Source organism: Musa acuminata, chromosome BXJ2-3 (genome assembly GCF_036884655.1).
Source record: "Musa acuminata AAA Group cultivar baxijiao chromosome BXJ2-3, Cavendish_Baxijiao_AAA, whole genome shotgun sequence".
Classification (NCBI taxonomy): Eukaryota; Viridiplantae; Streptophyta; class Magnoliopsida; order Zingiberales; family Musaceae; genus Musa; species Musa acuminata.
The window spans coordinates 42715404-42727666 of record NC_088340.1 but is presented as its reverse complement, the minus strand read 5'-3'; the positions used below and the strand labels follow the sequence as shown (position 1 = coordinate 42727666).

At 40.9% G+C, this 12263-nt stretch overlaps 2 protein-coding genes across 2 annotated transcripts; both read right to left on the bottom strand.

The window, feature by feature from the left end:
* Positions 1 to 2268: 2268 nt before the first annotated feature.
* Positions 2269 to 6628, bottom strand: LOC135608429 (ATP synthase subunit beta, mitochondrial). Its single transcript, XM_065101302.1, has 9 exons — positions 6049 to 6628; positions 5562 to 5637; positions 5381 to 5469; positions 5159 to 5276; positions 4977 to 5080; positions 4701 to 4859; positions 4381 to 4605; positions 3967 to 4278; positions 2269 to 2590 (listed from the first exon to the last, which is right to left on the bottom strand). Exons 1-9 carry the CDS (start codon positions 6517 to 6519, stop codon positions 2477 to 2479), a joined length of 1668 nt encoding a protein of 555 aa, XP_064957374.1. The 5' UTR covers positions 6520 to 6628; the 3' UTR covers positions 2269 to 2476.
* Positions 6629 to 7246: 618 nt separating this feature from the next.
* LOC135608428 (ribosome quality control complex subunit 2-like) lies at positions 7247 to 11962 on the bottom strand. Its single transcript, XM_065101301.1, has 6 exons — positions 11660 to 11962; positions 11098 to 11154; positions 8267 to 8523; positions 7864 to 7992; positions 7681 to 7743; positions 7247 to 7550 (listed from the first exon to the last, which is right to left on the bottom strand). The coding sequence occupies exons 1-6, from the start codon at positions 11883 to 11885 to the stop codon at positions 7479 to 7481; spliced, it is 804 nt and encodes a 267-aa protein (XP_064957373.1). The 5' UTR covers positions 11886 to 11962; the 3' UTR covers positions 7247 to 7478.
* Positions 11963 to 12263: the final 301 nt, after the last annotated feature.

Sequence of the window (12263 nt, the reverse complement as noted above, 5' to 3'; positions counted from 1 at the left end):
CCGAGATACCACCTACACGAAGAACGAGGTTGGAAGAGATTTCCTGATCTGGTCTCTCCGATACCCAAGTTAGTGACTCAAGATGCATGAGTACGGATGCGAGCGATAAAAAAAGATAAGCCCCCTTTCATTGTGTTGAAGATGAGCTTGTATACCTAATCATAAAGGGACAAAATATTTCATGAAATATTTTACAGGAAGACAACCTCTAACAACCTCCCCTTGGCCTCTTGTTCATGTGGGCAACAATTTGGGAGTGGGGAGGGGCAGCTCATAACCACCTACCTTAGACCCTTGCTCATGTGAGTAGACGGGTGGAGGGTGACCTTCGTCTTCTCCTTCCACCCTGGACATCATGTGGCAATTACATGTCGGATGAAGATTAGCTAACGGAGTACTCCCTTTCATGCTCGAAGCGAGGAGGTCGGGAAGTCCGACCCCTAGCCCCCACTTGAGGCATGGAAGTCCAAAAACCTTGCCCTGTCAGACCAATGTGCATCCCCTGATGATACGAGGGACAGGTCAACAATAGATTACCACTAACAACGTTGGGGAAGGCGATCCCAGACGAACTTGAGGAGCACGATGGACTAGACGTGCTGGACGAACTAAACATATCATCAGGTCGACAATGGATCAAATAGGTATAAGTTTAACATACCGGATGAACTAAACGCTGCACTTTTAACCCCTTGCGGGGGGAGGACAAATGATAGAGATTATACCATCAGTTAATCGTCATCCGACACGTAACTACCACGTAGAGTCCAAGGTGAAAGGAGAAGACGAGAGTCACCCTCCATCCATCTACACATGGGCAAGGGTCCAAAATAGACAGTTATGGGCTGCCCCCCCCCCTCTTTTTATCGCCCACATCGACAAGAGGCCAAGGAGAGACGATTAGAGGCTACCTTCCTGTAAATATTTCATGGAATATTTTGTCCCTTTACGATTAGGTATAAAAGCTCGTCTTCAACATAATGAATAATGAAAAGGGGCTTACCTTTTTCGACCACTTACGTTCACATTCATATATTTCGGGTTACTAATTTGGGCATCAGAAAAACTAGATCGAGAAATCTCTCCCGACTTCGATTTTCATGTTGATGACATCTCGAAAGCTCAATGTTTTCACCTCGGAGGTACTTAGACAATCCCATACATATGGGTCAGGACCACATTGGGCTAACGACGATGTCAACGCCTTCTTCCCTCAACATGAGTATCAAACCAACTATAATCACAAATAAACTAACCAATAAAAATATATCCAACATATCAAGTTCTGCGAATGAAATCAAACCAACGAATCAAGATATTGCTAGATTGAACTCCGTTTTCCAGAGCGCCCATTAGACACACAAGAAATGACACCACAGATATGATCGTCACGCATCACGCCAAAGGTATCCAAACATAAGATACCATTATCCCCGGCCTAGGATATCTATAATGCAAGAACATATATCTAAACATAAAGCAATGGTAATATGCCGATCCGAACATATGAACAAAAATCCATGCTAGCCAACCGATCTTATCCATATTCAAGCTTCAGGAGGCTCAAACAAACAGATGACGATGGCGAATTGATGCAGTTGGTTAATGATCCAATCTCACCGAAAACAAGAAAATTGCAGAGAACAACGCCATCGGAAGAACACAAGATCGAGTTAAACCACGAAATGTATTCCCCTCACCTTCGATGAGATGGACGGCACGGTTGATAGGGGAAGATCTGCTTCTCGATATGGGTTCGAGAATGGGGCAAGTACTTGTAGGGAGCGGTGTTTGGTATCAGCCCGGACCGTTCGCTATTATTACGGTTTCGCCCTAAGCCCTCAATAAAGGCGTTCAAATTCACAGTCTTTCTACCGATACATTGAACCTTTTATCATCAATATTTTATTGATCACATTAAGGGGACCGAATGCTTCATCTGATAAACTTTATCTATGGCATTAATATGATTTGATAATATATTATATTATAATATGATTTTTTTTATTAATATTTCAACCAGGTTATTTTTCACATATATCATTTCGATGACAAAATCTTGTGATGCATTTATCTAATTTTTAACAAGAAAGATAGTTAAAAATAACAATGATAATAATTTTTTTTCTACCTTTTAAAACTCTCTTCCTCGATTAAAAATAATGCCTCCATGAAAAGAGAAACATTGTTCGCACTGTCAAGAAAAAGAAAGCAAGAAAAAAATAAAGCCAAGAACACAATTTGGCTACAGGTTGAAATGCATGTAGCTTAAGGCAAGAAAGATAGGGATCAACACATTAACTTATTGGGCCAAAAACATCCTCAGAGAATTCCAGCTCTTCTACAAAACCAACCCCAGTCAGCAGTAACAAATCATGAACAGAGAAACTAATGATGTAAGAAAATGGAACTTTAATTGGATGCAGGTAGCATTGGTAGCATCCCTCTCATTATTAAAGCAGGAGATGAGTTTGAATCAAGCAGCAGACTCCTTTGCAATCTTCTCAGCTTTAGCAATGACTTCCTCGATGCCTCCAACCATGTAAAATGACTGCTCAGGTAGGTCATCATATTTTCCATCCAAAACTCCCTGGGAATCATGATACAAAATGCACATTAATGACAAACAACTCAAACAATCTATGGTGCATACACAAATTCTACAGTTTTGTGTGTTTTCCATAACATCAAGGAAGTCCAAGAGATCAAATTTGACCATCACAACCAGAAGTAAAAAATTAGAGGTTGTAAATAGAAGAGCACCATATTTAAAAAGAAACAGATCTATGACTGTAGAACTGCCAGATTATGCGCCACATTTTATGATCTAAATCATTTTTCGCTTATAACTTGTAGATCAGTTGTGTATTCTAAATTAACCATTCCAACCAGAAAAAAAAGAGAGCGACGAAAAAGAGCACTACTTTAGATAGAGATATGCAACAGTAAAACTAAGTTCAATATGATTGAAGCATCAGCTCCCTATAGGTCCATTACATATTTAAGAAGGCATCATGATTCTTCCGCAAGTAATGAAACATACAATTTATTTTCAGTTCTAATACTATTTTAGATAACCTGTTACACAAACTTGACGACTAACTTTCTGAAACAAAGAAGAGGTTTAATTGCATATTAAACTAGTTCTGATAACATCTGTTTTCTACTACTACTCTCTCTATTTCCTTCATTAGACAGTTGAGATTTGGATGTCTTAACTTGGAGTCTAAGAAAGATCTCTGTAGTGTCCAATTCCCCTGATACAAGAGTCATGTGATCTCAGTCCAAGTCCCAGAAGTCATCACTTGACCCCCCTACAGCCTCTCCACCCTCATGTGCAACAGCTCAGTGAACAAGTATCCACCAGCTAAGCTCTCCTCCTCTGCCCCCAACCCCCCACCACCCACCCACCCCTCCTTCTCATCCAACAGCAAAAGGGCGACAAAAGGCAATAACATCCTCTTGCCGCTACTCCTCTATATGTCTTATTGTTCAACATTCTTCTTCCTCTACCAGTCAGTCAACCAAGAAAACCATCAAATTCATAACCCATATGCTGGAACTCATGTCATGTCATGTGATGATTAGTTCGGTGGGTCAAATTGTTGAGTCGACACACCATAGGCAACAAAAGAGCACTATCTAGATTAGATATTATTACAAAAATTATGATAATTTTCAAATCGGTCTAAATCCACAAATTGTGAACTAGCAAAAGCCCACATAAATCTAAAATTGTTCTACAAGTTATCTATAATTTTACTCTTTCACCATTCATCTTCTTTTACTCCACAGTTTTGTACTCACCTAATGAGAAATTGCACAATAAAATGGGTAGATAAATTCAGTGTGTGCATTTTATAACTTTAAAGACCATATATATAATATAACATCATTCAACATAATTTTAATAAAATAAGATCATATCTTAAATCCGTAAAATTGTGGGCGAAGAATATTCCTGACCTGAAAGCTGTTAACACTCTCCTTTAATTCAACATATTTTCCAGGTGCACCAGTGAAAACTTCGGCAACATGGAAAGGCTGGCTCAAAAATCGTTGGATCTTTCGAGCACGAGCTACAGTCAACTTATCATCTTCACTGAGCTCATCCATTCCTAGAATTGCAATAATATCTTGAAGATTCTTATAATTTTGAAGAACTTTCTGAACACCACGAGCAGTGTTGTAGTGTTCCTCCCCTAGCACATGTGGAGAAAGCATTCTTGACGTGGAATCAAGAGGGTCAACGGCAGGATATATACCGAGCTCGGAAATCTAGTGAAAAACAAACAAAGGTTGAGAAAATCACATTTAGTTTTATCAATGTCATAAATAACTCCAACAAATAAATAATAGAAGACAACTTTGTACACAAACCTGTCGTGACAACACAGTTGTAGCATCAAGATGAGCAAAAGTAGTTGCAGGTGCAGGATCTGTCAAATCATCAGCAGGCACATAGATAGCTTGCACAGAGGTGATGGAACCCTTCTTTGTGGTTGTAATACGCTCTTGCAGTCCTCCAAGATCAGTAGCAAGAGTTGGTTGATAACCAACAGCAGATGGAATACGACCAAGTAAGGCAGACACTTCCGAGTTAGCCTGAGTAATTTACCATATATGAGAAAACTATTCAGCTAACAAACAGTTATATTGCAAGGAAATACAATGCTGAATTGATTTTCCCACAAGCTTACTTGGGTGAACCGAAAAATGTTATCAATAAAGAGAAGCACATCTTGTCCTTCAGCATCTCGAAAGTGTTCAGCAACTGTTAGGCCAGTCAACCCAACACGTGCACGGGCACCAGGGGGCTCATTCATTTGACCATAAACAAGAGCACATTTGCTCTCACCCTGAAGTGCAAGCCATTGATCAAAAACTACATGCTTGAGTAACTTGAGTAAGGGCAGAAAAAGATTGTGAAATAAAATTTACATAAAAAGACATAAAAGAAACCCTCAAGCATGTACCTGTTTGTCTCCAAGCTTGATGACACCACTCTCAATCATTTCCCTGTACAAGTCATTACCCTCACGAGTACGTTCACCCACACCAGCAAACACAGAAAAACCACCTGCAGACCAAAAAATAACAAAATCCAATAAACAATACATGTACAAACTTAAACGAGTAAGATCTTAATAGGTCTAACCATGAGCCTTTGCAACATTATTGATCAGTTCCATGATGAGTACAGTCTTTCCCACACCAGCACCACCAAACAGCCCAATCTTCCCACCCCTCTGATAAGGTGCCAGAAGATCTACAACCTGTTCATTTCAGAAGAATATACAATGAATTTTGGCATCTCCTGAATCGAATAAAAAATGCACTGAACACTACAACTAAATGGAGAAGAAAAGCATATAAGTGCCTTAATTCCAGTAACAAGAATCTGCTGTTCTGTTGCCTGTTCAACAAATGCTGGCGCTTCACGGTGGATGGGAAGAAAGTGATTGGTTTCTGTTTATAAAAGAGAGGATTAAGCATCATATAAAATAGTGATACAATCCAAAAATATTATAGATTCACAAATCAAACTATAACAGTCTTACTTATGTCACCCTTCTCATCAATCGGTTCCCCGATGACGTTCATGATGCGCCCAAGAGTCGCCCTACCAACTGGAACCTAAAAAATTTAATGAAACACAAAAAAGTGTAAGAAGTCAATAATCATATATGTATTCTGTCAAACGACAATCAAAATCTTTTTGGTACAAATTTTACAAGCGAATTTTTTATTCCAAAATCTCTTGAGAACAATTAATAGAGAGGTTCAAGAAAGTCTAGCAAAAAAAAGTCAACCATGATTACAATTTACAGCTCTGACTGTCACATCCCCTTCCAAATTATCTACGTATAAGTTTCCAACTTCAACTAAGAACTATTAGCGACGAAATAATAACATATGTTAAACATTACCATCAACTTTCTCGATCATGAGAAGACGTCGTGGACACATCAAAAGAGACTTTTTTTTTCTTTACTATTGAATAGGAGAATTCCAATCAAAAAGATAATAATCGCGGAGAAGGCAAACCGTGATCGGAGATCCGGTGTTGAGAACCCTCTGGCCACGGACGAGCCCCTCAGTGCCGTCCATGGCGATGGTCCGCACCATGTTCTCCCCCAGATGCTGCGCCACCTCGAGGACCAGACGGATCTGGTTGTCGAGCACCTCCAGAGCCGTCAGGATCGGCGGCAGGCCCTCGTCGAACCTGACGTCGACGACGGCGCCGATCACCTGGCAGACCTTCCCGATCGCGCCGGCGCCGGTGAACTCGTCCGTGATCTTGCCGCTGGGCCCGGCGGGGGCCTTGCTCGGGGGTGGAGTGGACTGTGGGGCGGCCGCGGAGGTAGCGTACTCAACGGCGCGGGAGAGGAGGAAACCAGCCGGGGAAGGGCGCATGGGGGCCCGTGGGGCGGAGCAGGCGGCGGCGGGGGATCTGGGAGCGGGGGAGCGGCGAGCCGAAGAGCGGAGGAGGGAAGAGAGGAGACGTCGGGAGGCCATGCTGGCCAATGGAAGAGGAGACGACGGAGAGAATCTGAGGCGGCTCTTGCTATTTCTCTTTCTCTTTCCCCGATCTAGGGCTCAAGACGAGTTCAGGCGTGAGAGTGACGTTGAACCCTTAAGAGGTTGACCAAAGTGTAACTAATGCGGATCGGAGTCCGATAAAATTGGGCCGCTCAGTTCGGGTTTGGGCTCTTGATTTTGTGAAGACCTATCTTTTATTTCACACATGGCTAGACTGAGAAGATTCCCTCCAATTGGGTTTCCCATCCTCAAATCTCACCCGTCCGTTCATCGCTTCCCTACATCTTAACCACCCATCCATACGCGCCCAAATCTCCTTGGTTGCCCCAGATGGATGCTTAAGATGAAATAATCACATGGATGTAGTCCAAAAGAGAAATCAAGACAAAAAGAATCAATCTATCAGATGAACGACTGAGATTTGGAGATGGGAAAGGATCATAATCGGATCTCCAGAGCTCATAATGCTACCCTCAGTATCAAAAACTAAGAGAAATCAGACCATCGATGCAGCAATTTCTTCGTGAGAGTAAACAAAGTGCAAACATCTGCGTGCAAGTTATCTATAACCAAGTCATAACATTCTTATCATGGATTCAAAATTCTTAATTTCTCTGATGTCCGACAAGAATCCATCAAATTACATGACAATGCAGCTAGCCGAGGCGTCGATGAGGATCAACTCATTATTAGCTAATTTGCGTGAGAAACAAATGATGAGAAATTTTCATTTACTTTTTATGGGTATCTCTGAAAGTATCAAATCCAACCAACTGAAAGCCTCGAACCCTAAATATTTGATAAGCAAAGTGGCAGGGGAAAATTCAAGGAAGTTTAACAAACATAAGCTACAAAAATTCCTTTGGGTTCCTGTGCATTCACTTCTTGGAAAATGGCAGGAGCCTTCTCCAGCAACAAGGAGTCTGCCACATTCCTCAATCCTCAGTTTTGCTTCGTTTCTTTGGCTTATCCATTCGCTTTTCTGTTTCCCCCTTGTTCCGCAACCTCTGCAAAACATGCGCGAAAACAAAGCACTCAACAAAATTGCCCTGATTCATTGAACACAGTCCCTCTCGATCATTTGGTCTGTATGGCACCGATCAAAGACTCCTGCAATAAATAAAAATAGAACATTACCATTTTCCTTCTGCGGCTCTGTCGCTGGCGCCCTGAATCCCTCTTTTTGGCACCATTCAGCTCCTGGATATTTTAAGACAGATGAGAGACTTGTATCAACTGACAAAATAGACCTTATAGAAAAAGTCCTATTCTACCAAAGGTTGAAACAGCAAAAAACAGGTCTTCTGGAGATTCAACTACCTCTGCAAGAGCTATGGTTCGTGCATGCCTTTCTGAGTGTGTTTCTTGGTCTTCTTCGATCTCACCATCACTATTAAGCATTAGCCTGAGCCTCCCCTCTCCTAACAGTTTCCTTGAACGAGCATGCCTCTACAAACAAGGAGAAGATCGAATGCAAAATATACCGAAAAAGATATTAAACATGATCCAAACAAGTTTGTTTCTAAAAGCGTGACAGGTTTGTTTTATTAAATGAATTTGAAAATACAGTTTAACATTGCAATAGAAGCATCCGATACTAACATAAACTATAAAACTTTGCTACCATATGACTTGCCTCAACATTTAAGGTCCCTAAGCATAAAATGAAAGGAGTTCAACTGAACAATTGTACAACACCTAACAAATATTCTACTTTGCTCACCTTTGACTTAAGGTGTGTCTTCACTGTATCTTCACTTAAGCAGACAATTCTTGGGCAAAGTCGGCACTTAAAAACTGACTTGTGTTTCAAGATATAATTTGCAAAATCAGCTTGAATAGGATCATTCATATCAATAGAACTGCTCCCAGTTTTGACCTTCATGCTATCTTTAGCTTTAACTCCAGCATTTAGCTGACTATCCTTAGGGTTTCCACCAACATTTTCAGAGACATCGTTTTCCTCATTGGTGAGCAAGCCTAACCACAGATAAAAGCAGTTACACATCTTCAAAACTAGGATAAAAAATTAGAGTGCACAGAATCTTCGCAGAAGAGGCAGTCAGCAACTAATATATATATATATATATATATATATATATATATATATACATTAACAACATAAGTTGACAATTCATTTCTGCTCAAAATTATTTAAAGTGAAGAAGAGGTGTATGGCGCGTTTAACTCGATTTGTAATACACCTGCTACACATGAAATTTCTCGACTGGAACTTAGTTATAGAAATGTATATTAAGAATGCTTGGGAGAGTTCAACACTTATCACCAAGTATATTAGACATTCAAAAATAGGTTCTATGCATGCTCAGATCTTATCACCAAGTAAGAATTACCATTATTTAAAAAAATCCCACCAACAACACTGAAGATTTCGTCAAAACAAAAACAAATCAAGAAAATTTCAGCAGACAAAAGAATAGCTTGTTCAAAAATATGTCAATTTTTAGAACTTCGAACAACTTTGAATTGCTTAGCTATTCAAGAATAGGCTGTATGCATAGCTGAGACTTGTCTTTACAATTATGACAACAAACAATATCACCTAACCATGAAGTATAGTCCAACTATATGCCCTACTAAAATAAAGAATGAAGACAAAGTGGACATGCACTTTAGTGTTACTTTCTGCAGTATTGGCGCTAAAAGGTAACTGATAAACTGTTCAGATACGAATGATACTACCCGCCATATAACTTGTACCGTGAAAGGTGACCCTTTGGGTAAACCATAAACTAGACAAGGGAAATTTTCACCCCAAAACTTATCTTCTGGAGTGAAAAACAAGAAAGAATACTGATGTGACCTTCAAGGCCAAGTGCCAAGACAACTAGCACTAAGCATATAGACAGTTATCACACACTAAACAAATCAATTTGGGGCATCTGTGATAGCTAACCCTGTCCTTGGCCAGGATTTCTATGCCAAGCATTTGGCCTTAGCCTCATACAAAATGACACAGTCCTTAGGCTTAGCTTGGCCATTAATCAACCATTATTGGCGGTCCTTAGGCTCAGCTGGACCAACCAATCCAAAGCATCAATCGTTATTGGCCATAAATGAAGAGGCAACTGAGACCTCAAGGAGGCAGTATTGTAGCTCTCTCTCAGGATGCACCTAGCGTCCCATGTAATATCCTCATTCTTGCAGAGCCACAATCACCACAATCCACGTAATAATATTACCTGCCATCTGTAGGAACATCATGTTTCCCTTTTTAGGCAGACAACTTTGTGAACACCCTTTACGTCAATTACAAATCCTCTAAGAACTTGCCCAAGCATAAAGCTTTTTTGACCAAACTATGCTCGGCCAAAGAAATTGAGATTTGAAATATTGAAGTGCACAACAACTCTCAACGGTCATCAATCAAGTCCCAGAAGAATATGAGAACCGAGATCCTTGTATAGCCAAGTATCTGGCCAGGATCAATAAAATTGTTTTGAGACTTCTACTGGTTGATATCTATTGACAACAGCAAGGTAACATTGCTGACTGAGCATCAAGCTAGGTGGACCCTAGTGGTTAAGCAGCATCCCTGGCAACCAAAACAAATTCATGAAGCTCATACATAGGACCTCACTATTTGCTTCGATGACTGGGACATTGTACAAGAGATCCAACAACCAGAAATAACCTAAGTGCCTTTACCCGAAGCTTCTATGAGGTGATCTAAGACATATATCGACCATCTCAAATGCAAGCCCTTGCATATAAAGTTCTAGGAAGGATTCTATTAGCTGAATATGCAGGGTGATGTTGAGTACATAATACAACTTTTCTACTATTGCCAACACCAGGCCAACTTCCAGCACCTGCTGGCCACCGGACTGATGCCCATGAATAACCCTCACCCATGGCCCTTCACATGATGTGACATGAACATCTATGGCCCATTCTCACCAAAAACCAGGCAATGGAGATACCTTATCGTCGTCATCTACCATTTCACCAAGTAAATCAGGAGAAAGGTGGTCTCAGACACCAAAAGCAAAAAAGGAATGTTCAAGACCTATAACTGAAAAGAGAAGCAGTCATTGACAACCTCACAATTCTTCTGGTGCAGTGCGACATGTTGGTGTGACACCTTGTGTTACTTGGTCACTGATAACTGAAGGAAAATAAATGACGTCCCTAAAGCCTAACTTTTGGAATATGCATTTAGAAAGATATAGATGGACACCAGTCATTGTAAGTGTTTGTTTACCCCTGAAACTCACCCTTTATATTGCTAGCGGCAGGGAAGCTAATTTTTCCATTTACATAGATGTTGTTTTCCCCATTATCACGTACTCTCCTAATCAAGGTCATGATACTTGATTCCCAGGGATGTAATTTGCCAACAGAAAAGATGTAAATGGAAGTGATTTTTCAAAGACCAATCAAGTGTTATATTCAATAATCCCAACAAACAAACAAAAAAACGAATGAAAATTTAGAATAGTGCAGTATGGTATAGATCTGCATTCACACACCACAGCCATAGAACACCACCAGAAAAGAACACTTGCAATCATAAGTAAGATAAAATGATACCTGAAGAATCTCCTTCTACCACATTCCCAGAGCTTTCTTCGCTTTCATATCCAGAACCTGTACAAACACCCAGGGCAGACAAAAGAACATACAAGAGTGAGGCATACTTGTAGTCATTATTCCAAATAAGTAAAAGCAGTAGCTGATCACAATAACAAAAGGTAGAATTGTTATACAAGCAGAGAGATTTTAGTAGAAAAACCAAAAGGAATACAGAAAACATTAATTAATGACGAAACCCTAAATCGGTGGCCGCTCAAGATCTTCAAATGACAGAGGTTCAATTGCAAAAAGCCAAAGAAATCACAAGGTAAATAACCAGAATAAACAGGTTAAAATGAGTTCCAAGAAATCTACAATGGAGCATCGTATACAAAATGTTGGATATCACATTAACATCGTCATCTCCGGACACGACAGAACAAAGGTTGCATGCACTAGAAGCACAATACATTCGCAAAAACAAAATGCAACGATCTCGAAGCTCGCAAAATACGGGCGAGCTCCAAACCCTACTTCAAGGGATAAAGGTTACAAGATGGGCACGGGACAAGATTCGAACCAGAAGAAGGCGAGTTACGCGGATGCTCCTGCCGCTCCTCCCTTGCTTCTTCTTCTTCTTTTTCTTCTTCTTCATAGTCGTCGTCATCGTCCTTTGATCCCCCAGTGGCCTCCGCATCTTCTTCCTGTGCTTCTAACTCTTCGTCGGAATCAGAAGAGGAGGATGAATCGGAGGAGGCGGCGCCCCCGTCGCCGCGCTCTTGCCTGTAGAAACGCCGCTTTATCATCGCTCGCGAAGGGGAGACAAAGAGGAGCAACAGAGCCCTGTGGTTAGGCGCCGGGTCTGTCGGCGGAGGAAATAGAGCTCGTCGGCTTTGCATCTGTTTTGGGCCGAACCCCAAGGAAAGGGAAGCAGGCCGTTTCATCGCGTTCACCGTCCCAACCCAAGTTAGCCCATACACACCTTGCTAGGCTGCCACGTGTACTACGAATCTCGCTAGCACGTGGCTCTCGATCCCCTACAGTTGACTAACGATAAAACGCATCGTGTCAATATAAATAGGAATAAAATATCAGCTCGCCATGGAAGTGAATCTCTCGATCATGTGTGTCACTACCGAAAATATCTTAAGAGTTTTTATCGAACGATTTTATTTTTGTTTAAT

Coding starts and splice junctions, on each gene's coding strand:
- LOC135608429 (XM_065101302.1), bottom strand. CDS start 6,519: ATGGCCTCCCGACGTCTCCTCTCTTCCCTCCTCCGCTCTTCGGCTCGC. Junction 5,470..5,561: donor TGATGAGAAGGGTGACATAA/GTAAGACTGTTA, acceptor TTTTATAAACAG/AAACCAATCACTTTCTTCCC. Junction 2,591..3,966: donor AGAGTGTTAACAGCTTTCAG/GTCAGGAATATT, acceptor CATGATTCCCAG/GGAGTTTTGGATGGAAAATA.
- LOC135608428 (XM_065101301.1), bottom strand. CDS start 11,885: ATGATAAAGCGGCGTTTCTACAGGCAAGAGCGCGGCGACGGGGGCGCC. Junction 7,993..8,266: donor AGACACACCTTAAGTCAAAG/GTGAGCAAAGTA, acceptor CCTTGTTTGTAG/AGGCATGCTCGTTCAAGGAA. Junction 7,744..7,863: donor GAACCATAGCTCTTGCAGAG/GTAGTTGAATCT, acceptor TAAAATATCCAG/GAGCTGAATGGTGCCAAAAA.